The sequence below is a fragment of the Monodon monoceros genome, unplaced genomic scaffold, assembly GCF_005190385.1.
Source record: "Monodon monoceros isolate NGI ecotype Baffin Bay Population unplaced genomic scaffold, NGI_Narwhal_1 Super_Scaffold_2, whole genome shotgun sequence".
In the NCBI taxonomy this organism is placed as follows: Eukaryota; Metazoa; Chordata; class Mammalia; order Artiodactyla; family Monodontidae; genus Monodon; species Monodon monoceros.
In genome coordinates, this window is record NW_021703776.1 from 15,740,388 (window position 1) to 15,766,733 (window position 26,346).

Below are 26,346 nucleotides of genomic sequence, written 5' to 3' on the forward strand. Positions count from 1 at the left end.
GAAGGAATTAAATTCTGCTAACAAATTGAATGAGCAAGGAGATGGTATCTCCCTTAGAACTTCCAGAAAGGAATGCAGTTATGCCAACACCTTGATTTTAGCCCACTGTGACTCATTTTGGACTTCTAACCTCCAAAACTGGAAGATAATAAATTTGTAGCTTTCAGGCCTTTTAAGTCTGTGGTAGTTTGTTCTGGCAGCAAATAAGAAACAAATGCATCTATACCATATCAGCTACATGGAAGGAGGATTCTTTGTGTTTTGGAGGAAAGAGAATGGCTGATCTGTAAAGTTCTGCCCTAGAAAGACATTAGAGTCAAAACCAAATAAAATACACACAGTGTTTTAATGTGTCCTGCTTCTCCTCAAGAAGAAAGTGCCAGAGTTATATGTCTTTTTATTGGCAGGAAACATACCTTTTTTATACACAGATACGAAATGTTAACTAATATTTTTAAAGTAAACAGCTGTAATGGGATAGGGCTTATAAAGTATCCTGCATACTCTTCTGATATCATGGCTAATTATACATTTTTTTCCCCTGTTGCTCTTAAGAAACAAATAATGGCCTCAGGCCAATTTAAGGTTTTACAGGTAAATAATTTGGGAGTACAAGAAAACTACTTTTTATTCTAATCAGGTTTACATATTCAATTCTCTGCTGATACATATGTTTTAAAACCCTACTGGGTGCTTGTCTCTAAGACTGTTTCTGTTTTACAGTTATGTTCATTCTTGGTCTTCGGGATACTTGTAGGATGTTATTCCAGATCTGGTTGTAGGCATGTGTTGGAGCCTGGTTATGAGCCATAGTTACTTAACTTCTAACAGAAATAAGAATAATATTTAGTCAGGATCTCAATACAGGAAGAAAAATGTGAACAGGACATTTTTCATAGAATTTCCTAGTAAGGTTAGTAGTTCAAAATTTTGTTCGTTTTTATTTTTTATTTATTTATTTTGTTGTTGTTGTTTTTGCGGTACGTGGGCCTCTCACTGTTGTGGCCTCTCCCGTTGCGGAGCACAGGCTCCGGACGCGCAGGCTCAGCGGCCATGGCTCACGGGCCCAGCCGCTCCGCGGCATGTGGGATCTTCCCGGACCGGGGCATGAACCTTGTCCCCTGCATCAGCAGGCGGACTCTCAACCACTGCGCCACCAGGGAAGCCCTCTTGTTCGTTTTTAAACTGTGTTCTGAGAAATTCGGCTTGGTCTTCTCCATAAATACTGAACAGTGGTAATTGCTGGACAGAGGGTGGAGGAGAGAGAAAAGGTATTGTTTGTTTGTTTTTTTTAAAATAAGGTTTGGGGATACTTAAGAACAGACATCTAATTGATGTGGAGACTTTCTACCTAAAACAAAGTAATGAAATTGATATTCTAGAGTAGGTTAAAATGTAGCAATGAAAATAAAAACTGAAAAGGAGTAGCTGGGAAGACTTGTACTGAGGATAAATGATTTATGAACAAATTTTGTTGAATGGGCACTTGCAGGCTAGTTATTTTAATGTAATAACTAGAACAGCACAGTATACACAAACTTTTCTTTCATCCAAGTAATATTCACTTTATTAACATTTTAGAGACTTCAGAATGTCATAAAATTGTACCATAAAGTAATGTAATTGTTCCTGCTATGTAGTTTGTGATTAAGAGACAGGAGAACATAGGCTTTGAAGCCATCTAGAGCTTGATTTAAATCCCATTTGCATCGCTCCTGCTAACTGTGTGAATATCGACAAGGTAAATTCTCTCAGATTTCAAAGGACTGTTGGGTAGATTTAATGAGACAAAATTATAGATTGCTTTCAACCTTGTCTAGCATATAGTAGGTCCCTCCAATATTGCTTTCCTCTTATCCTTCTTTCTTTAGAAATAGAACTAAAGGATGAATTTATATATTTTGAAGGTGACAGTGGTTATACGTCATCATCTGTGGTCGTGTGTTCTACTCTTATATGTACAAAAATGACATCTTCTTTGTTTTTTCTTAAAAATCGCATAATATACATTTCTTGTGTATTTTTTCTGGTAACACAATACTGAAGTATTACTATGAAGATATTCAAGTTCAAGTTGGGCACTGATGTAGAATAAACACAGTAAAGTGAAAATCAGATCTCAAATACTGAGACGAGAAAAAGTACTTTTTTGAGGAACTACAGTAATCAAGACATAGTGATTTTTTTTGTAACTACATGACATAATTGAATTGAAAATACATTAAAAAATAAAATTTCAGAAAAATGATAAAAGCTGTCATTGTTTGCTTTGTGGCAAGTACTGTGCTAAACACTGTATATATTTTATCTCATTGAGGTTTCACAACAGCCTCTGAGGTAGATGTTATCATTTTGCAGTTGGGGAAACAGAGTCTGGATGAGACAAGTAACATTCCTAGGATCACACAGCTAGTAAGAAGAGGACTTCTCCTTGCACTTATTATTTATTTCTTCCACTTGTACTCTGGTGGAGGTGCTAATGAGAACCAAAAAGTGCTCTAAGGCAAAAGAATTGTGTGAAGTTGGGACTTTTGTAAATTTTGGGTAGAGGCTGTAACAATATTATTTGTTAGTGGAAGTTGAAGGACTTGTACAGCTTAAAAGCAATTAAAAACATTTTAATGTAATGGTTAAAGTGGTGGGGGGCGGTGGTGGTGGGATGAATTGGGAGATTGGGATTGACATATATACACTAATACGTATAAAACAGATAACTAATAAGAACCTGCTGTATAAAAAATAAATACAATAAAATTCAAAAAAAAAAATAGGGTTTCAAGAAATCAGATGGAGCGGCCAGCTTTCAACACCCAGAGCTAGTGACGCAAGGCCATGTCAGCTCCTACCAAGGATTTCTGCTCACACTGGGATAGGTAAGGTAAGGAGCTGTGGACCTGAGAGGAACATCTGTCAGCTCTCCAAAGTCTTCTCAACAAGATCATCATCCCCAAAGCAGGTATCCTCAAGGAAAGACTGTCTGTTGAATCTGGCCAGGAAAGAATGCTGGTTGTGGTCCATGAACTCACAGAAATTATAAACCATCTTTGAGGAAGGAATCAGTCCATCTGAAGAGTGTGTTAAAGGGAAAAATAAGACAAATGAAGACATGGAGCTGCAGCAAGGGGACAAAATGGATGAAGAGGAAAAAGAGAAGAAAACCACATCTCAACCCCAAAGCATAATGAAGGACCGGCTAGTAGAACTTGTGGAGTAACCAAGCGATATGAACAGAAGTTCCCAGAAAAGGACGATGAATTTGACTCACCCCCCGAGGATATCATGTTCAAGACGGACCACATCCTGGAATCCTGGTACCGAGACATCCAGGACCTTCAGGATGAAAACCAGCAGCTGACTGCCGACGTGAAGCGGCTGGGAAAGCAGAACACCCGCTTCCTCACGTCCATGCGGTGCCTCAGTATCATCAAGCGCCACATCAACTCTGTTGCCAAGGGCATCAAGGCGCAGGGCGAGAGCATCCACCGCAAGCTGAGCGCCATGAAGGCACTGAGCGAGGACGCTGAGTCGCAGCGCGGCGCGCACTCGGCCGTGGCGCACATCACGCGCGCACGGTACAGCGCTCTCACCCACCCGTTCCAGGCCGCCATGCATGAGTACAACCAGGCCGAGATGAAGCAGCGCGAAAACTGCAAGATCCGCATCCAGCGCCACCTGGAGATCATGGGCAAGGACGTGTCAGGCGACCAGATCGAGGACATGTTCGAACAAGGCAAGTGGGACGTGTTCTCAGAGAACCTGCTGGCGGACGTGAAGGGTGTGCGGGCGGCCCTCAACGAGATCGAGAGCTGCCACCGTGAGATGCTGCGGCTTCGAGAGCCGCATCCGCGACCTGCACGACCTCTTCCTGCAGATGGCCATGCTGGTGGAGCAGCAGGCTGATACCCCGGACGTCATCGAGTTCAACGTGCAGAAGACCCTCGACTACACCGGCCAGGACAAGGTGCAGGTGCGCAAGGCCGTGCAGTACAAGAAGAAGAACCCCTGCTGGACCGTCTGCTGCTTCTGCTGCCCCTGCCTCAACTAGCAGGGGGCCCAGGACGCCACACCCCATCCCCGATCGGAACGGTGGGGGGAAGCACACTGGGAAAGATTTTGAGGCTGTCTGCACTGGGGTGAGTTGCCCTAATCCCTAGGGACCTCAATCTTTAGAGAAGGAAAAAACTCGAGGTCCCAGAATTCCAGTCCGGCTCGTACTTGGATTGTGAGGTCATTATATGGCACATAGCACCCTTGCCTCTTAAAGGAAGCCAAATAAGGAACAGATGTGGTAGCTTACTCTATAATACATGTCCAAGGCATGTTTGTTTGTGCATGGACCTCTTGGAGGAAGTCAGTTCTGCATCGGCTCACAGTATGAGTTCCTTATCAAGACTTCATTTAACCGATCCTGAAAGTACCACGGTTGTGTTCATTTTCGAGTGAACTGACCTTGGGAAAAACTGCACATCTTCCATTTCTGATTCTTCATCTGGTTTATGCTATGTGATTCCCACCTGGATGTATATCTTCTTTCTGCTCACCTCCTCTACTTATTAAAATCACATTTAACACTTAAAAAAAAAAGGAAAAATAAGTCCTTGGGAGAGAAGAGAAAAAGAATTTAATGTAATGGTTCCTCTTCTCCTCCATTGATGCTGCCTGCATTTTTTTCTTTTTTTTTTTTGTGGTACGCGGGCCTCTCTCTGTTGTGGCCTCTCCCGTTGCGGAGCACAGGCTCCGGATGCACAGGCTCAGCGGCCATGGCTAACGGGCCCAGCTGCTTCGCGGCATGTGAGATCTTCCCAGACCGGGGCACGAACCTGTGTCCCCTGCATCGGCAGGCGGACTCTCAACCACTGCGCCACCAGGGAAGCCCAACCAGGATTAATTTTAATTTAACTTTTCTCGTTCTTTTCATTCTGTTTGATCTGATTTTATTATATTTATTTCCTCATTTAATTTAATTGTATCTAAAATTGGATGCTTTTAAAAGTTGTCTTATATTTTTCTTAGAATAAGGAAGGCTATAAATAAATTATGTATAATATTTACCAATTTTGCTTTCCTACTTTCTTCCTAACACTAAGAATAATTTTTGTTTTAGGGACTTCCTTGGCAGTCCAGTGGTTAAGACTGCGCGCTTCCACTACGGGGGGCGTGGGTTCGATCCCCGGGTGGGGAACTAAGATGCCACATGCCGCGTGGCGTGGTTAAAAAAAATAATAATAATTTAAAAAAAATAGTTTTTGTTTTAGTTTTCGACGACATGCTCTTGTGAGGATCTTTTTGAATTTGTAAATGTTTGCTCCAGGGAAAAAGCACACATACAGATACACATTAAATTTTGCACACAATTTCAGGGAATTTATGAGACTCCAGGAAGCCCTACACCAAAGTCATTGTTTATCTGAAATGTATTTTTTGGCATATGTTTTTCTGTAAGGTGGCTATATTCAATCACCTAAACTGTTTTCTTTATATATTTAAATCGTATTCACTAGCAGCCCATTTTCAATAATACTAACTCACTCTATGGTTCTGTTGGTTCTGTGATTCAGTGAAAATGCTAAAAAGCAAAAGAATTACAACAGAAAATAATATCAGTGTTGTTGGAAAGAATTCTTAGTGAAAGGGTTAATAAGAAATGTTCCCAGGGTAGTGGTTCTGTAATACCATTTGAAGTATTTAAGTAACACTGAATACCATTGTTACTTAAACTGTTATAAAACAGAATAGGAAATTAAAGTTATCATAAATTACCAAAGAGTAGCTGAATATTTCCTAAATTGTGTTGATGGCACAAACAAAGGAAATTACAATAATAAAGGAAAAATGTTTGACTCAAACCATCTACCTAACTTGAGTGACATCTGTTAAAAAGATACACAAAATAGAGTTTTTTAGTATTTTCCCTGCGAACTTATTTTAGAAGTAATAAGTTTTGTATTGAAATGAGCAAAAATATGTGTAGTGCTTACCTTCTGGTCAGAATAAGATAACATTATGACAAACAGTAGTTGTGCAGTTTATAATTGACAGAATATTTTGGCTGAATGAAGTGAAAGTAACACTTTATAGTGTCATCTTCTTTATGTTTAGTACTATTTTATCTTCTGAGTATATGATTTTTAAAGGAAACTTTTGCCTAGGTAACTTCTTTTTAGAAAATAGAATTTTATTTCTTAAGGAAACAGATGTCCTGCTGAACTATAGTATATATGGTTCAATTAAAATTTTATTAGTTAAAATGAAGTAAGCTTAAAAATTTTTTCCTTAAGAAGGCACTGTGGCCTGAATTGAGTTCAGAGCTGCTTCTATATCTTTTCATTTATTAGTTACTTGAATGTCTGTCACTTTGATACACAGTCTGTCTTCCGGTATATAAAGTAATGGTTCTTAAGCTTTAGCACACAAATCACCTGAGGGTACTTATTAAAACTTATTATCCAGGGCTGCAGCCATAGCCGTTCTGACTCCTAACGTAAAGGTGGGGCCCAGAAACTGCAGTTTCCAAACAGACACCATAGAGGTTCTGATGTAGGTGGGCTATAGTTTGAGGAACTCTCTCCTAAACAAGGTTCCATAGGGTCAGAAGTTTAAAAATTGTTCCTTTCAATTTCACAAATATTTACTCATCCATTAGTATTTATCAGTCACTTTTTTGGGGAAGCATTATGAAAGGTGATATTAGTATTACAGACCATTATTTTATTGTGTGGATTAAAGACAGTTTTATAAATTTAGGTAGCTACAGTTTGCTAGCATTTTGTTGCTTGTAAGAAGTGATACTTGGAAAAAATTCAATAGCAAAAGAAAGACTGCAGCTTTTTAAGAATTGGGAAGAAAATTGTTTAAGTGTAGATTATGTAGTTTGATTTTTTACATTTCAGCCTGTTCTGAGTGAGGCATTAACAATATTAGAGTGAAATACATATGTTTGGTTCTTCTCTACCCAATCAGTATTCCACATACCATATGACATATGGGATTGTGTATAATATTAAAGGCTGCTGTGTATATATATCAGTCCCATATGTATTTCTCATTCCTACAGTCTGTGTCTCATATGGCCAGAACTCTCATTGTTAGCATTAAAATTTTTTATGTTAAATTAAAAATTTTTCATTTTGCATCCCTTATTAGTGTTATATGTCCAAAACTGTCTGAGTGGAAAGTGATTCCTCATAACGTTATTATCTTCTCTTGCTGCTTTTTCTTTTCTCCCTGAAAAATTGGTGGACGTGTTTTGGTAGTCTGTCTTGCTTAATGTCTCTCAGAAATATGACATAATTGCTTTCATGGAAGCAGGGTGAGGGAAATGACCTCAATCCCAGACAGACTGAGCTCTCCTTTTTTATCTTACTTGATGCTTCTGGTTTGATAATGGTATGGAGTTGATATTGGTGGCCCTGATAGGAATGGCAGTGCTTTTTACCACTTGCTGGTGGAAGTACAAAGCTGTCATGCTTGAAAACCATGGATACAGCTTATAGAGGTCTGTAAAAAAAAAAAAAAAAAAAAAGTGTGAATAGAAGGGTAGAGATACTTAGGGTTTTTTTCACACCTTATTTTATCATGAGCCGGGGAGAAATATTACTGTGTTAAATTTGCTCATCTCTTTTTCTCTCATAAAAGTGAGTATTCTTTCGAAGGTGATAGCTTTCGTATTAACGATGAACCCAATTTTCCTTTTGTTTCTACATCTCAGTACTACTGTGTTCCAGATGTTTGTGAATTGTTATAATATTCTTTCATTCTACTTCTTATGATGTAATACATGTTATCATATTACTAATCTGTCCAGTCTATCTGTTGTCTGGGTTTTATTTTAATCCTTTCATTGTTTGGAATGCTTTTTAGCAAAAGTCTTCAAATTAGCTTTCTTTTGTGAACTCTAACCCACAGTTCTGTGTTCTCTTTGTATTTCTCTTAAGAGTTGAGCATCTCTGAGTATTTTAGATCTTTTTCCTGTCTTAATCTGGGTTTAATTATCTCCTTATATTTCTTGTTTATATTGTGATCTGAGCTTCTCTCTTCCCTAAGATTTATTATTAGTCATCTCACATTTAGCTTTCCTTGACTTCACGCCAGTCCCATAGGGGTCTCACACAGGTGTCTGTCTCTGAGATGTAAATAAAATAGGTGTCAAAAGTTTTCTCTAGTTTTTATATTTCTTACTGAGTGGAAAGGAAGAAAAGAAATAAATTATTTTATGGTTTTTCCCTTGCTTTTAACTTCCATTTAGAAAAAGAACCTGCTTCACAGTTTGCTAAGTTACCTTTCTTACCTTTTTGAAGTGTAACTTGAAGCTATTTAATTATAATAGAAAAAGGTTTAAGTATTTGATATTTTATCAATATTAGTTTTTAGAAACTTTGCTTATATGATTTTTTAATTTTTAAAAATTATTCTTATGCAACCATTAACAAGGAATGAAGGTGATATGTATATAATGAGTTGGATGGATATTTATAATAAATTATTAGGAAAGAAGCAAAGGATCATATTTATATTTTTTGCTTCGTATACCTTGGAATTTTGCCATTGTTTATAATTGAAAAAAGTACCAAAGAAGAAAATAATGCGTTTAATGGAAAAACTGAATAAACCAATATGTGAAATATAAAGTAGATAATTTAAAACATCAAATAGGAATTTTCATTTTGAATATTTGTAATAACGAGAACATTCTTGAATAGTTGTTTATTTTACTTAATTGAATTTTCTGCTTTGCCAGAAATCCTTTTTGTTTTTGCCCTTGTTACCCATGTACTTTATTCAAAGCATAATTCAAAAAGTTCTTAGATCATTGAGGAAATCTAATTTCTTGTGGTCTTTTTATGGCCATCATTTTTAATTCTTCACTCTCTTATAACAGTTTGCTTTCTAGTCAGTTGGATACCGTATTGATTCTGCATTGATGTTGCCTGTCGCATCTGTATGCTCCTTTGTAGAGCTACTGCCAGCACTTGTCGTCAGGCCTTTCATTACCTATCAAGGTGATGGCAGTAGCTTCCTATCCTCTGTGTTTTCTTTGCTTTCTCAGCTTCCCATTTCTGTGTCTTACTCAATCAACTCTTTCTACATATTGCTGTTTTTTGTTTGTTTGTTTTTCCCTGTAGCTCATTTCTTATCGAGTTATTCCCCTGCTCAGATTTCTCTGCTGGCATTTAAGGCCTCTGTCTTTTGGTTCTAATTTAACTTACCATATCAACTTCTCACTACTGTATTATTTTTCTTCTAAAGAGAACAATTTACTGTTTCCAGGATATGCTTTAGTAGCTTTCCTCAACAATGCTTTTGTTTATATTGTTCTTAAATCCAACATACTTCTTTTCTTATTAAGTTTGTTAAGAACTTTATTCTTTTTAATTTACATTTGCCACATTCTGCTTTTTTCATAGGTATTACCATACTTTTTACTACCTCGATTCTAGATTTTAAGCTCTGAGGGTAATATATGAGTTTCTGCCGTATGAGTTTCAGCTCTGAGGGTTTAAGCTAGATTTTAAGCTCTGAGGGTAATATATGAGTTTCAGCCACAATGCCTTCTACCTTGTAAGGATTCAAATGTTAATTGAATTACAAAGCTCACTTAAATGTACAATCATAAAATATAATAAAACCAAAAGTTTTATTGACTTTGGAAGGTAGTCTTGAAATTACTGTGTTGAATAAAGCCCTACGAATAAGCACTTCCTTTCTTATACTTTTAGGTTTTTACATTTAAGTCTAATCTCAGTGAAATGAGGAGTTTGATTTTTTAATGTCCAGAGAGCTGAGATTTTGCTATAATTTTATTTGGGGGATTAAAAATTGACTTATTATGGGGGAGAAGTATAGAATTATTCATTGCTATGAATGGCATTTTTAAATAAAGCATCATTGTAAATAATTCATTTTTATTATGTCTGAACATCAGTTGGGTACTAGTTGGTAGAATAACAATGACCTTAAATTAGGAAACAAAAGAGAAAACAACAGTTCCATATCTTGTTGAGCTCATCTTTGGTTAGTTTTTAAAAGAATAGTTTTTAGTAGTTTTCAAGAACTAACCCCGTTAGCTATATAGAAATTGATATTATTTGTGGCATATGGATAGAAAAATATGATTTTAAGAAGATCCCATATTGAATGTATTGTTACCTCTATTGCTTTTGCATTTAAAAATTTCATTCTAACATGAAAAATTAGCATTAATGCTTTTTTGGTAAAATTATTTGAAATAAAGTAAAAAATTTACACATTGTGTTAAGGGCCATCATAAGAAAAATAAAAATATTTCACCCTTTCATTGAACAACATTTAAATAAAAAATTATCTAAGCTTCTCATTCTCTCCTTTAAGCTGAGATCAGTAATTGCAAACATATTTGTGACTTGTTTTTAAAAGCTGAACTTTTAACATAAATGTTATTTTGGTTTACATATTATTTAACACTGAAAAGCTACTAGAGGTTATCTGGTAAATATGAGTATTCTTTGTTGTAAACCAGTGGGTGCACTTTTGTATGTCTGAAAGATTATTACAGGTGGGCAGAAATGCTTGTTAATAGTTCCAGTGTCAAGTGTAGAAGTAGTAACAGCTTAGAGGGCAACATTATAATATTTGCTATTCTTTATTTTGTTAGATTTCTTATTACAGAGAACAAGAGGGCATGAACGCAGTTTAGGCAGATTTATTAGAAGAATGTTTTTAAACTGAGTTCTTTGGCATGTTTATAGACTTGAAGATGAAAAATATTTAGAACACAATGGATTTTTCTTAACATGAAGACTTTTCTAAAAATAGTCTAATTTTTATTAAGATTATAAAGCTAAATATTAAAATATTTATGCTCAGAAATCCAAGTACAAAATTATTTAAAAATTTTTAAATGAATATATTAGGAGATACTCTGTGCTAAATATATTTGTCGAATGAAAATTTTCTTAATGTCTTTATGCAATACTAATTTCTCTTTAAGTTTTCAAAAAATTAGTCTTAGTTGTTTATGCTACATTTTGTCAAATTGAAGCATTTCTTTAATTCCATAAAAGAATACAAAGTAAGGCAGGAGGAAACCGCTTCTTTGCCAAGATTTGACATTATGTCAGCATAACATTATTATCAGAAATATATCACTGTTAAATTTGTCATGTAAACCTCAATGAATTCCTGCTATTGCATGGTTCTCATTTCCCCAAGGGATAAGGTATTCAGTGAACTAAATTGGATGAATTTCATTTATTTACATAAAAGTGGTATATTATTGAATTGGTTGTTTTCTTCACAGTCCAACATTTAATTCTTAATTATAGAAGACCACCTAATGAAAACATGTTTCTTTCAATGAGAGATTATTATTGCATGACATAAAAATTTTTTATTTAAAAATGAGTTGCTACTTGATTTAGTGAATACAGTATGAAAAAACAATAAAGAATTGTCCAGTTAACCCATTACAAGGGAGCGAGTATTTGCCTACTTTAAATAACTTATTGCTGTTTTTCAGGTACAGTGATAATTAGCACTCATCAATAGATTATTAGATTATAACAATTGGAAAATACTTGTGTGATATGAGATTCTCAAACCTGATATCTATAGTTAGAATTAGTAATTTCACAGTTTTTTAACATGAATTGGGGATTGGAGGCAAAATGCTTTAAATTTAATTACGTGGTGTAGAGTAAAAAAATTCACAAGATTTATTGCCACTTTAATGACTTCGAGAGTTGAAAAGGACTACTATATTTGGAAACACTTGGGAGCTCTGAGAGTGTAGGAACATTGTGTAAATTGTATGACTCTAAAGTTGCTATGTTTCTAAAGTTAGAAAGAGTTGGCTTTTCTATAATGACATAAAGTCTTTTTTTTCCTTCCTTGTATTCAGATTTTAGTAGTTAACTTCTGTTATACAAAAAGGCTGACTTGAATAAAGTTAGGATGTCTGTTTATTTTAATGCACTGTTTTTTGCCAGTATACTGTATTTCCAGAGCATTTGGGTTAACTCAACCAAAGTGAGGAAGGAGGAAAGAAGCCTTAGTTTTCTTCCTTTCTTTTATTGTCAGTTCATTTGTATATTATAGGCATAGTGCCCTTGATCTTAGAAAATCAGTCTCTTTTTCATAATAAACTTGAATTTCAAAAGTTTCCCTATCTTGATGTGCATATACACGGTTGTTTGTTTTTTGGTTCTTGAATTTTAAAATCCTGATAAATCCTACAATTTCCTACATTCCAAAAAGGATAAAGTTTCATATATAGTTCATTATTTTTGATGAATCAAATATTATAGCAAGTAGACTATGCTAGAAAACATAATATAGTGGTATAGAAAATCCTGGGTCATTTTGGTTGCTTGGAGCCCATAATTTTGGTTTTTATGTTAAAATGCTATTCCAGTTGTTAACATATAGATATATCTATAGTTTGTGGCTTAGAAACAATACACTTTATAAAAAAAAAAAAAAAGCAAGGATACCTGTGTCAGTTATATTTTAAAGTTATACAGTGTTTTAAGGCTATGTATTTATTCTTTAGAAAATATGACTTACATAAATATCTTCTGATGGACATAATATTGACAAAATATACACATGATATTACCTTAACAAACTGCCATGCAACAAATACATTAAGTAATGAAGAAATTGAATATATATGACCTAATCTAATCTTGACATTTACATTGAAAATTTACAACATAACCAGTACTTAAAATGTTTTTCTTATATTTGGCAGTAATTTTTTACAGTTTAAATTGAAAACTTCTGAGTGTGGGTTTGGTGAAACTTAGCCTTTTCCCTAGTCTGTGACAACCTGAGGTACTAAACATTTTTCTCTAATTTCACTATCTTCAAAGGTAATTTTTTTGTTTCTTTTAGGATCTATCCAAGAGTTGTGTATTACAGCATTATTAGGCATGGGATCAGCTTCTACTATGGAAACAACTCGCTTTTTCATTTTACTTTTCAAGACCTTTTGAAATTTTTGTCTAGTAAATGCATATAATAGAGGATGAAATATAGTTGTTCCATAACCCATGACTAGAAAACACAACCTTAATTTTACTAAAAGGTCACTTGGGCCTAAACATAAAATGGTGGTATTTAAAACAGAAATTGGTGTCCAGCAGAGAAGAAATGTAGAAATAATCAATAAAGACATTTTGAAGACCCTCTTTTGCCTTTCTCGTCGTTCACGGTGTCGTTTCATAGCTCGCCGGAGGGCAATTATTACAGAGACTGAAGTTCTAACACCAAAGACTACATTTCTCCCACCACTGCTTTGTGACATGTCTGTAGTCTCGTGTTGTGTGGTTAGAGAAATCGTCTTTTTCTTTCTTGCTTTCTTCTTCTGCCCTGTTGAGAATCTTGTGCCTATTCGAATATTGAGGGCCTGAAGTATTTTGGTGTATGTGATTAACATTACTATGACAGTGAAAAAGAATATTGGGATCTGTACTAGCAGGTGATAATACATTCCCAGTTCAGTGTAGTATTCATTCGTACTGACACACAGAAGTGTCTTGTTTTCCCATGTATTTCCACTTTGAAGGCTGAAAAAATTTACCTCAATAAAGGGAATCAGGAATGAGAAAAATGAAAAAATCCAAATGGATATCATTAGCATTACAGCTCTGCCCATTGTCAGAATTCGGTTTGCAGGCTTTACAGAGATGTCATATCTGTCCAAAGTGATAGCAAAAACGTTGATTGCTGTTGAGACACTTGTAAAAGATACACAGGCCTCATGGAAACAGCAGATGAGAGCAGTGTTACTCTCCAGTGAAAGCAGAAGAATAACTATAGTTAGAGGAATACATCCCACACAAATGATTACATCAAGTACATGAAGATTCATCGTAATAATGTTACTGACAGAGTTGATTAAGTTGGATTTCATGCAGTAAAGTACCAATACGGTGAGGTTGCTGCCAAGTCCCAACACAATTTCTAACATAAGAAATCCGGTGAGAGACACTTGAAAGCTTAATGGATATGATAGTGGTTGGTACATATTGGTGTTGATGTCATCAATGTCATCTCGCACTGTAATGTTAGATTCAGACTGCATGTTGATTTCCAGAATGGGAGAAAAACACATTCTTTTGGAGCAGTTGGTTTTTTCCCTAGAAAGTGAAATAGAATAAACTATTTGATATTTGGCAATTTAAATGACGTACAAAACCTGTGTTCTTTGTAAAAAAATTTTTTTATTGTGTACTTAGTTTAATTTTTAAATTTATAAACTATTAATGGAAAATGTAGAATTAGAAAACATCAAGGTTTGCATTGTTTTGATGTAAAAGGAAATTGGGTTCCCCATTTGAAGAAATAACTGTACTGGGGATTGCTCTTATATAGTTCAAAATTGTTTAATAAACTAAAAAGGTTTTCCTTATTTGGGTTTTTCAAGGTTATTATTTGAGATACAGTATATTTTTGTATAATAAAACTACCCAGTATGCAAAACTAATTTTAGCCCAGTGTTTTAAGATTTCATTTTAAAATGTTGTGAGTAGGTGGAAAATAAACGCTATTTTAACATGTTGTAGCACAATTAGTGTAGGTGTAATTATTCCCATGAGATTTCAAATGAACAGGACAAATGTTCACTTAAAATGACAAATGGCACAGAGCACTAGTTTGTTTTAAATCACTTTGTCCGTGTTCTTGATTGAAATTCATATTCAGCAGTCAACAGTGTGTTTGGGGTTATCTGGAGTTATTTCCCACTGAAGTAGGCAAATGATAAATATTTCTCAGTGAAAGTGCTCACTGAACTTTATAACAATCAAACTTATAAAAATTGGAAAAAAAGGACATTATTTTGAAGTAAAACACCACAGACCTTAGTAAAAGAGCACTAATCACTTATGAATGAATGATTTATTTTGTGACCACACCCTTTCATATCTTGTAGAAGGAGAAAATTGAAATTTAATATCATATTAAGAAATAGCCATTTTTAAGGTGGTTTAAAAGAATGCATCAGTTGATTTTATTAAACAGAATTTTTAAAGCAAAAACTGAAATTTTAGGGAAAAGGAGTGTCTGAAGCCCATTTTCTGAGGAATCTATTAAAGTTACACATTTCCTGTGAAACCTTTTGTGTAAATCACCCAGTGTATATCATTTTGAGGAAAATTAAAAGAAAAAAACCAAACTCTTGCTAATTCATGTATATCTATGTTTTAATATATAGAAGTTTAGAGTAATTTATAAAAATAATGTCTGATTTGCTGGGCTAAAATGTCAGTAATTAGTATATTTAGTTAAAATATAAAATCATACAACCAACTATATTTCACATTTCAAGTACAGCATTTTGCCTGCAAAATCATAACAAATTATAAAAGCTAATAATTTTCAGAACTCATGTTAGCCTTTCACTTGATGTAACCTTTGACAAGTTTTAGAATATAGTTTTATTTATGCATATTATTTTAAAGGTAGTGTTTCAGAAACACAAATGCTAACATTATTAATTTCTTTTGAGCTTACTAAAGGCATATATTTGAGTAAGTGAAGGTCTTAGCCAGCATTGAAATCCTATAAAAATGGAAAATTTTAAAGTGTGCCAAATTTTCTGAACTGACAGATTAAACATCAGGTTTTTGTCACATCAGTTAGATTTAGAATTAAATAAAGCAGGAGTGTCAATTTAGATGATAATTAAGGAAAATGCATCTACTCTAGAGCAAGATTCTTTTCTCTTGTAAATGTTAAACAGTGTCGTGGGGTGCATGCATCTTCTGACCTACCTGTTTGCTGTTGCCTTATGGGCCTTTTGGCTCACTATAGCAGTTTTTCACAATATGATACATGATGTCATTAACAGATTTGGACATGAATTTTTACCTGACAACAGTGAAGTAGCTGTGTTTTATTTCATGTCTTGTAGGAATTCTTTCATTTTTCTCTCCAGTACTTCAACTGCATGAATTGTGAGATTTAGTTGGCTGATGAATTTCTAAAGACCAGTACAAAATACTTGTGTTTGTTTTGCCTTAAAAAGTCACGACCGAGAGAAACTTCCTCAAATGATAGGAATTGTTTCCCTTTGAGAGAATATGTGATGATGTCTCTTTATTTTCCAGAACATGTGAAAACAAAAGAAACATAAGGTTTCTAGCTTCTAAAATGTACTTAGACATCCTTTTGTTACAAATGTAAATCTGTTTCTATAGCAGTCCTCATTATTTTGAAATGATTTCTTGGTCACATAACTTGGTTATAAGTCCAGTCCATGTTCTCTTGATAAAAACCATCTGCTATTTAATTTGGTTTGTTTTCATAAGAAGAGGATACATAATTGGTCATAAAACTCAGATGGAAAAATCCTTTAGTAATATCAATTGATACGAATATCTGAATATTTAGTGCAGAAAAATACTTGCTACAGCTTCATTTAGCTTGCTGGTAATGTATATCATTCTCTTGGCAATCCATGTTTCATTGTTTCTTCAAGAATTGGTGGCTCCACAATTTTGGTATGTTAAATTATAAACTCCCCTTTAAAAATGCTCACCATTTTGTTTTCAGGCTTTTACAGTTATATTTTCATTTTGTGGCTGTTTTATATAGCATCTTCTTAGGATGGTTACTGTCGATGTTATATCCCAGCAGTAACGTAGACCTATATTCTCTGGTTTTAACTCCTTAATGTCTTAAAATCATTGTTGCAAGAATATCCTGCAGTTTGTGATTCAGACAGCTAGGGAGGTGATGGGTCAGATGCATTCTTCATATTGTCAGTTGTAAATACTGAATTAGCTGCTTTGGGCCCTTGTGAAAAAGAAAAAAAAATGGTTAAGGAATAGGGTTCCTAATAATTTCCTATTAATTGAAAGTTACTTTAGTTGTGTTTATTTAACACCATACACAGTATTTTTTATCAAAGTAAGCAAACTGTATTATTAGAGCCATGGTTATGCATAAATTTAACGGTTTCTTTAAATATTCTCTTTTCCTAACAAAGACTGTAAGTATAATATTTAGTAATAGAGTTAACATTACAAATATTACCATGAAAGAAAAGCTGTATTTTTTAAACCAATTTCTGCTCTCATTTTAGAAGTTAACCTGTATTTTCAGAGATTATGAGCAATTAGCATACATTAAACATACTGTCATTCCCTCTTATCTTTATAATAAATTTTACAGTATTTCCTGCTGTAAAATATTGTCGCTTGCTTATCAGCACATGGTTTGAATTATAACTGATTAAAACAGATTCCATGATAAAACACTATAAATTTCCATTGATGAACTGTTCATGTAATTGAAATGTAAAGGGTGATGTAAAAGGTGACTGCAAATTAAATAATTTTCAATGAGCATGCCCAATAATAAACCTAAAATTGAGTAATAAATAATAGCTAAATAGTAAAACTGATTCTTTCAAGAAATATAAGCATTTTTTGAACACTTCAGAAAGACTACTGATGAAATTAAGGATATTCAGTATATCTGAAGTGACTTAAAACGCTGATATCTATCTTCAGAGTGATTCAACAAAGAATATTCTTTGTATTTAACATTGCATCCTAAAAAAATACATTTAAAACATATCATGTCTTAAAATAAATAGATCTAAAAGATACATGTTTAGCAATAAGTAAAATTAAGCAAATAAACTCTTAAAATTTAGGCTGAAATTTTTCAAAGTAATTTTACCCCACTATGCTGGTTTAAAAGCAGCTGAATACTATAATAAGGAACACATCTTACCTCTGCTAAAGATTTGATAAATTCTTGATGTAGTTGAAGCATTTCCAGTTTTGATTGATTCATTTTGTTCACTGGTTAGTAGAGGACTGGGGGAAGAGGGTCATAAACACCTCTTCGAAAAAGACCTTAATGAAAATGTGTGTCTGTACTGTGCCATTGTTTCAGCAGTACTGCTAATGTATGGAACATGTAGTGCTGCTTGGAGGCTGCTGCAGTCTCTCACTCTTCCTACTGTGGAATCAATAAGCATCTGAAAATACATAATGAAAGTAATTTAACATACTGAAGGCTTCTTGTCTCCAGAGACAGCACTTAGATTCAGTCTTTCTAAAAAGGAATGGCACTGCTTTTCAGAGGAAAGCCTGTTCTGGGCAGCTTTTGCAGAATGACAGCCTACCTTGTGGCTTCTCTCCACTGCAGAGAGATGCAGTGCATTCACTAATTTTGATTGGTCAGTTGTATTGGGCTTAAATTGTGCTTCATATGTATAGCAGGGATTCCCCCCCCCCCCACTGTTTTATATAAGGATGCTTTTTTAAAAGGCTGTAGTTATAAGTGGTTGTGTGTTGCTCTTAAATAGAACAGGAGTAAATTAGTCTTTAAAAAAATGCGTATTCTGGTTTGTTGTTCACTTTTGCCAAACATTAAAAAGATATAGGGTGGTGGTGTTGGGGGGGGCAAGAAAGAATTACATAGTAAAATGTATATATTCTTTTTAAAGCCTCGGATAATTGCACTTGAAAATATTTTAGTTGTATATATGTTTTTTTGTTGAGATTCTTTGTTCTACAAATAGAAGGGCACTGCATCTTTACTGTGAACCACATTGAATTTCAACTAGTTTGTTTGTATTCAGGTCATCTTCTCTGTGTATTCCAAATTGTTGTGAACATCTCAAGGTGTTAAATATTACGACTGCAGTAGTCATTCATTCAGGTATTCATTCATTCATTCAAAATATTAAAAAGCTTAATTTAAGGTGATTACACCCTACAATTTTTTTTTAATTCCACTGCTATTAGTAGAGTCTCAGTATGAAAAGATTTAATCATGTGCATTACTTTTGATATTACTATTCAGTCTTCACCTCTGGTAACCCGTGCTCAGTAGATATGTACCGATCATGTGCCATCATATTTTATTTCAACTGCTGTTTCTGTTTTTAACATGGGTACTTTTAGTGGATTGCTATACTCTAATGTCGTATGCAGCTGTATGCTAATGTTATTGGGTAAATATATTGGTAAAGGAAAAAGGAAGTTAATTACATGTCTTCATAAGTTACAAAGCTAAATTATTTTACGATATGCTGTCAAAAGAATTAAAAACAATGGTGTAGATAACAAAATATTACTTTAAATTTAAATTTCTGTTAATTTTGGTTACTTATGAATAATTTTCTATTTTCAATATTGAGGAACACATTGAGGAAACCTTTTTCTTAGACTTGAGTATATAAAGTGGCTGGATTCTATATCTCTTAACAAAACAGAAGACATTGCAAATCACTGAATTATTAGAATATTGATTACCTATTTCCATTATTTTAGGAATGTTAGTGATGTGCATTTTTTAAAATACGTGCTAGGTTTTTAATTTGTAATTGAAGTTACTGTTTATAATTTTGAAAATCAGTATACATTTTAATCTTCCACTGCTAGTGTTTAAGCTGCACAGGGGGCTGGCTGAATAGTATATGAGCTGTGAGTTGCATTTCCACAGAAGTTGAGAGTAATGTGGTGGAAAATTTTGCTGTGAATTTCTACAGTTTTCTGCAGAGCTTTGGGTGGCAGGGCTTTGATAATGATAAAAATTAAAATATTGTGCTACTTTTCATGCATTTTGAAAATTGGAGAAAAGGATCTTAGAATGCCAGCCATGCTGAAAGGTAGCACAGGTGTGCACATGCACACATATAGTGTTGTTTGCAGCTTAAAACTAAAAGTAAAGAAAGGATATCAGTTGAAACTTGTGGTAGAGATGAGAAGTTATTAACATGGTGAAATACATATAGTGCTTTTCTCCCAAAGAATTCAAGTATTTGCTTACATTTATTGTCAAAATATCACCATGAAGTAGAGGAAACAAAGGCAAAGAGAAGTTTAATGACATGAGAAGGTGTGGGTAAGTTAGTCAGTCTAGGTAAGTTAGAAGTCTGCAAACCCCCTTCTAACTATATATAGCTGGCCCTCTCTCTTTGGAAAATTCTGAGGGTAGTTTTGACTTAAAATTGGATGATTTGGGTTCAGTCACTACTTATTAGTTACATGACTTTTGAAAAGTCAAGCATTCTCTGGGTCATGATATAGCTTTGACTTTTTAAATTGATGTATATTTCTGTGTTTTGTTTAGCTCTCTGTGAGACAGTATTTCCAAGTTATACTCAGACTGTTTTGAAAAAATAAATTCTGGGATCTCTGTAAGACATAATGACAGCAAGAAAGTTTAGGTCTAGACAACACCTTTTATTCCCTGTGACTTGTGGTTAGGGATACACAAGATATTACAAATAATGGTTACTTCTTACTGCATACAATGCTTAGTATATTTTTCTTTTTCTTTCTTATTTTATTTTTTGGCCGTGCCACGCAGTTTGCAGGGTCTCAGTTCCCCGACCAGAGGCTGAACCTGGGCCATGGCAGTGAAATCCCCGAATCCTAAGTACTACCAGGGAACTCCCCTATAATTTTCTTTTTTAAAACCACAAATTGGTTTGATGATTATAAGGTTCTTTGATCTCTTAGCAGGATAATTCTAAATTCCTTTGTTTTTAACAAAGAAGAAGATATCTAAACCCCTTGAGTGAGAATCAGATTATATTCTTTTCATGAAAAAAATTAATATCAAATTATAAACATCAGAATTTACAGATTCTTACTTCCATAGCAACAGATTTTCACAATTTTGCATTTAATATATTTTGTATTCATATAGGATACTAATTTTGAAAAATGCTGTAATTAGTGATTTAAAACCAAATGTTACAAAATCATTTTATAGATTACTTATTAATTAGTTAATAATAACCTGGGAAAGCAGTTTAAGTTTCCTAATAATAACTAAGCAACAGATGTGAATCTAACACTCACATATCTCTATTAAAATCCCTCTTCACAAGCTGTGTTTTTCTTTAAGTTAAAAACATTTTGATTTTTATTTAGTTTAGGAACTAAAATTCCTGATATGGGAGTCCTTGACTTTTAATTTTATATATTTGCCTCCTTAAGTTTGGACAACTTTGAGTATGAGAGAGTAATTTACTGTTCACATTTAAATGTACTGTTCTTATCAGATCATTCTTATCTAGCTTGTGTCTGTCTCTAATGCTACAGAATTTTTGATGATTTTGAATTTGTAAATAAAAAAACCTCAACTTTGTGAAATATTGGAATTAACCACAACTGACAGTGCTTTGAAACTATTTGCAAAGTATATATGCGAAATTAGTTTCTAATTGCTGAAAAATCACTTTTTAAATTATATTGCTTCAAGAGTACTTTTTCAGTGAATACTTAACATAGCTAACTCTCAACTCTCTCTGATACTAGAGGCCAAGGTAGAAAGGATTATTTCAGTTTAAAGCCAATTCAAAAATTTCATTTGGCTTCTCAACTTTAAATTTCTATCACAACAAATGTTTTACCAGAAAAATAGAAGTGGACCATCTGCTGAAGCCTCCCTCAAGTGGGGAGTAGCCAGGGTAGCAGAGAGTCAACAATATTGGTGATTCATTATCTATAAAAGAGGATAATTGAAAACTGATTATAATTGATTATAACTGATTATAATTGGTGATTCATTATCTATAAAAGAGGATAATTGAAAACTGATTATAATTGGAAAAGTACATGCATCAGAATTGTATGTCTTAACCGAAAAACTCCAGCATTCTTCCCCATCCTTCCCTATCTCACCTAAGTTGGGCATTTAAAATTTTTCATTTTTATTTTTCACAGTATGTGATTGTAAGTCATCTGCCAGCGTCTATTACAGCAATGAATACATGGCATTTCTTTCCTTTTTTCTCATCCAAACCTCGATTTTGGACCCTGTGACTATTACTACTTCTTAATCTCCGTCTGTTGTCCTACTGTTGGCATGTTGTTTGGGGCCCTTGTCCAAATTATTACGACCCATGACCCTAATTTACTGGCATGCTCTTTTGACTGCCTTATACCCCTTTTTGCATTTTTAAATATTACGGATTTTGTTGATGTTTTTCTCATATTTCCATCAAAGAATTACACACACATGTTTATGCTTTTGTTTTCCACATTGGTTTCTCTTTCTGTTGCTGCTTCATTTTTCTTATAATTCTTCTATTGTAGGTTATTATGCAGGATCAAATTCATTTCTGTGTTCTGAAACCAAGTCAGCTGATTAACTAGATTACATATTTAACAAAGCTATGGCAAATCCCTTCTTATGTGCTGTTATGAGTCCTTTGCTTATTTATTATCCTTGTTTATTTTTAGTAGAGAGAAATATTGATACAATTATTTTTTGTATGTTGACCTTGTATCCTGCAACTTCACTAAACTCATATATTAGTCTTGGGAACTTTTTTTGTGAATACCATGGTATTTTCTGTACAGACAATTAACGTTGTCTGCAAATAGAGACAGTTTACTTCTTCTTGAACCATGTGTAACTTTTATTTCTTTTCTTGCCTTATGCTACTGTGTAGGACCTCTGGTATTAGATTTGATAAAAGTGTGTTGGGAGAAGCATTCTGCCATGGGCCCTGAGCATCCCTGAAGGTCCTAGGGCATGCTGGGGATTGCTGGGCATGCTAAGAATGAAAAGACCTGACTGTTCTTTACCTGGTCCATTTCTCAGGGTTGTGTTGGAAGCTAGCCACTTGGAGGGATGCAATAATAACTCCCCAAAGAGCAGACTTGCTTCTGCTTGTTATAAAAATGGTAAATTGTCCAGCACAGTGTTCTTTGGCTGTGATGCAAACCTACTGTATCCAGAGTATCCAAGCAGGTCCCTCTGCCAGGAGGACTTGGATAGGAAAGTGAACTGTCAGAGTGACATGATCTCTCATACTGCTTGCTGTGTCTTCTGCCAGTATACATGACAGAAACAAGCTAGCTTCATAGCCTGCAAATAGGGTAAAATCCTAGACCCTTCACGATTTCTGACAATATTGGCAACGAGGACATGATGTTGACTGATACATGGCTTCCTACAAAAGAGAAGACAAGGGCCCTTGTGGGCTGGTTTAGAGAGCATGAAATGCAATAGCAAATGCTCTTGTTTAAGTGGTGTTTAAGTGGTGGGCTAGTAGATCTTTTACTGACTTACGTGTTAATGAGTTCTTAGAGGCTAAGCAGTTAAATGAAGCTGCCCAAATGGTACTATGGTTGTTGCTCAGGCTCCAGGCTATAGGAAGAAATAATGTAATTACATCTGTGAGGCAGCAAGCCTCTGGGCCTCCACAGAAGGCAGTATGACTGTAGCTACTGAATCAAGGGCTCCCCGGAGCTAAAATAAAAGGCGTTCAGCAATGAGGATACAGAGCTTTGGATAAACTTAATACGTTATAAGTTCATTTGTTGAGTCCAAGTAGGCAGCCGGTTGAAATTGGATGTAGCTGCAAAGTCTTGCTTATTGGTGCAGAGCTTCTTTTTCCCTTTGTGCCTTCTGATTCCTCTCCCTCTCTGCTCTAACCTCAGCTGCTTAAAATAAAAGCCAAGTATGGCAGGGGAGCGCAAGGAGAGGGGAGAAATTCAAACTTTTATAGCTCTGTTGGATAGAGGTCCCCAAGCACCCTCCAACCTGCTCCTGTGGGGAGAAAGCACAGTAGGTGGCAGGGAGGCCGAAGGCACCGGACTGCAGGGTGGAGCTGTTGCAGCACTCACGTGGGCAGCTCAACAGCCCCTAGGCCCAGGGGCTCAGAGGAGTTTGGAGGCATGTGGGAGGAAGTGGCGCTGACCGCGGGGCGAGGAACCAGCAGGAGAAAAGCCTCCCACCACCTCAGCCCTCTTCTACAAGCCAGCCCCCCACTACTCTACGCCCCACGCTCCTGGTCAGAAAATAATGTCGTCTGCTGGCTAGTCCCTTGTATGTGTGTGTGAAAGTCCTTAGTTTGTGTTCCTGTGGGGGGGGGTGGACAGTGGGTGGCACTCAAATTCAAGAAAAGCTAAAGTGTGGGTGGAGCCTCTGGGCTTATTCATGTACTGTTCTTCTGGCTTCCCCTGGCAAATGTGTATTTGGTATTGATGTTTTTTACATGCTTATGTTGTGAAGGTTCATAAATTAACAGGAGATTGCCCCATTCACGGGCTCCTGCATTCCCCTCCCCGGTGATCTAGCACAATGTACCATCCCAGGAGGAAAGAAAAAAACACAGCTTTAGTTAAATAAAGACTTTGCGGCTGCTAAAGTGCTCAGGCCATTTCTTAGCACAGCAGTGCCACCTGCCTGATCCAGCTGCCAAGTGCACCTCTTTTGAACAGGCCTACTGCTATGGTCTTGTTAAAACCAGTCACCTGACCCATAGGTGCCTTGTGACTCTCTGGCCTGATGTCACTTGGACTTGACGACTAACAAGGAAAGGGCCCAATAGGCTTCATTGAAAGTCAAATGAACAAATGAAAATGGTTTATTCAAGGGTGCAGCTGGCCTCGCCTTAGTGTAATCTTGGTTTTGCATGAAGGGATGGGGATGGAAGTGAACCCTTTTGGGGGAAACCTTTTCTTTCATTCCATCACCTGAAGCAAACCACTGGTTCATTGGGGTCCTTGATGCACAGAAGTTCCTGTGAATACCTAGACCTGGTTGACTGATAGTTCGGCCAAGTTATAAGCTGATGGTATCCATTGTGCTGCTGCAGCTGTTCAGTCTCAGTGCCAGCTCCAGAAAACCGAGAGTGGATGTGATCCCTCTGTTCCATCCTCATAGCTCTGAGCAATACTCCTCTTGATTAACGTTGTTGTATTTTTACTGAGTCTTGGGCTGTTGCCTATAGCATAGCCTTCAGATGTACCAGTTGGAAGACAGGTTAAAAACATCTCTCTTTGGGGCTGCAAAGTATGGACCAAATCGCAGCCACCAGTCAGTTTGTGTCACTCAAGCCTGTACATCCCAATTGCTCCCATTTCCACTTGGATCCATTATCAAAAACAGCAAGATACCCACTATAGTAGACTGGGTAACCGTGGTGTTCTAAGTTTTAGGAAAGGGAACTTCTCAATGTGTGTCACCCACTTCCACTTGTACTGGAATTCCTTTTCCTCCCCTAGGCATATAGGGTTTTTTGCTGCTTCCTTTTCGTAGCTCGAATGGGTTTTCAACAATGTTCAGAGAATCAGAGGGTTTGTTGCACTTCCCTCAGTGGTTTTAGACTTTTATTCTCCCATGCATTAGAGGTGGTAGAAAGGATCCAGGCTGAACTTCATGCCTTTCTCTCAGTGGTTGCTCTTCTCATCCCCAAGCATGAGGGATGCTTTCTCAGACCTCTCACTCTGCACCTGGTCTTTGTGTGTGTGTGTGTGTGTGCGTGCGTGCGTGCACGCACGCGCAAACCTGGTGAGGTCTCTGAAGAACCTGTGAGTGGGTATGCCTTCCCTTGTGTTTGTGGCCTCCATGGGTTCTATATTTTCTTGCTAGCACAAACTCAGCCTTTAGGAATTCATTAACAATTTTAGCTGAATTATTCTTCCTGGTGTCCAGGATTGTCTTCCCCAGGTACTCAAGTGCTCATGCCCCCCATTTGTCCTTCAAGGTACCTGTTTTTCTTTAGAGTTTGGGTTGGTTGGTTGCCCTGTAACCTCAGGTCTCCTGGCAGCTATTTACCTCGATAATATAGATTAAATTCATGACCCTACTTGGTCATAGTAGATTACCCTTTTAGATATTGCATGATTTTATTTGCAGTTATTTTGATGAAGTATTTTGCCTATATGTTCATGAGGGATATTGGTTTGTCATTTTCTTTTATTGTTTTTTTTTTTTTTGGTCTGGTTTTCGAATCAGGGCAATAATGTCAGATTCATAATGAGTTGAAAATGTTTCTTCTTCCTTTAGTTTTAAAAACATTTGTGTAAGATCGGTACTGGTCCTTCCTTAACTGTTTGATAGAATTCACTAGAGAAGATGAGTGAGCCACAAGGTTTTATGTTGTTAAAGCTTTTAATTATAAATTCAAGTAATTTAATAGATTCAGATTTTTAATTTTTCTTCTGTCTGTTTTGGTGATAAGTATCTTTCAAGTAAATTGTTATATCATTTAATTTGCCAAATTTATTGGCATTAATTTATTTTTAACATTTTGTCATTATATTCAAATATTAGCAGGATTGTACTGATACCTTCCCTTTCATTACTGATATTGGAAATATGTATCTTCTTTTTTCTTGGTCACTTTGCCTAGAGGTTTATCAGTTTTGCTAATCTTTTCAATAACCAGCTTTTGGTTTCATTGGTCTTAATAGTGTTCTTATAGTTCTTTTTCTGTTTTATTGATTTCTGCTCTTTAGTATTTCCTTCCTTCTACTACTTTGGTGAAAGTTTCTTTAACAGCTTTAAATCTCTTTTTGTCAAATATTTGTAATCATTCAGTATGTTCTCTAATTTTCTAATTTCCATTGTATTTCTTTGTTGACACATGGGTTATTT

At 35.4% G+C, this 26,346-nt stretch overlaps 2 protein-coding genes and 1 pseudogene across 3 annotated transcripts in view; 2 read left to right on the plus strand and 1 right to left on the minus strand.

Moving 5' to 3' along the window:
• COG5 (component of oligomeric golgi complex 5) overlaps nt 1-26,346 on the plus strand; it is a 284,211-nt gene that overhangs the window by 59,514 nt on the left and 198,351 nt on the right. The gene's annotated exons all lie outside the window — the stretch shown is intronic.
• Nucleotides 2,088-4,690, plus strand: LOC114901637 (annotated as a pseudogene).
• GPR22 (G protein-coupled receptor 22) lies at nt 11,915-18,111 on the minus strand. 2 transcript variants are annotated; one of them, XM_029233627.1, is made up of 3 exons: nt 17,722-18,111; nt 15,850-16,776; nt 11,915-14,117 (listed from the first exon to the last, which is right to left on the minus strand). In XM_029233627.1, exon 3 carries the CDS (start codon nt 14,090-14,092, stop codon nt 12,791-12,793), a length of 1,302 nt encoding a protein of 433 aa, XP_029089460.1. In that variant the 5' UTR covers nt 14,093-14,117; nt 15,850-16,776; nt 17,722-18,111; the 3' UTR covers nt 11,915-12,790. The 2 variants fall into 2 exon arrangements, with proteins under 2 accessions (XP_029089460.1, XP_029089459.1); XM_029233626.1 differs by lacking the exons at nt 15,850-16,776; nt 17,722-18,111 and adding an exon at nt 15,753-15,787.

Bases quoted from the DNA above. Each gene is read 5' to 3' on its own strand.
- GPR22 (XM_029233627.1), bottom strand. From the start codon at position 14,092: ATGTGTTTTTCTCCCATTCTGGAAATCAACATGCAGTCTGAATCTAAC.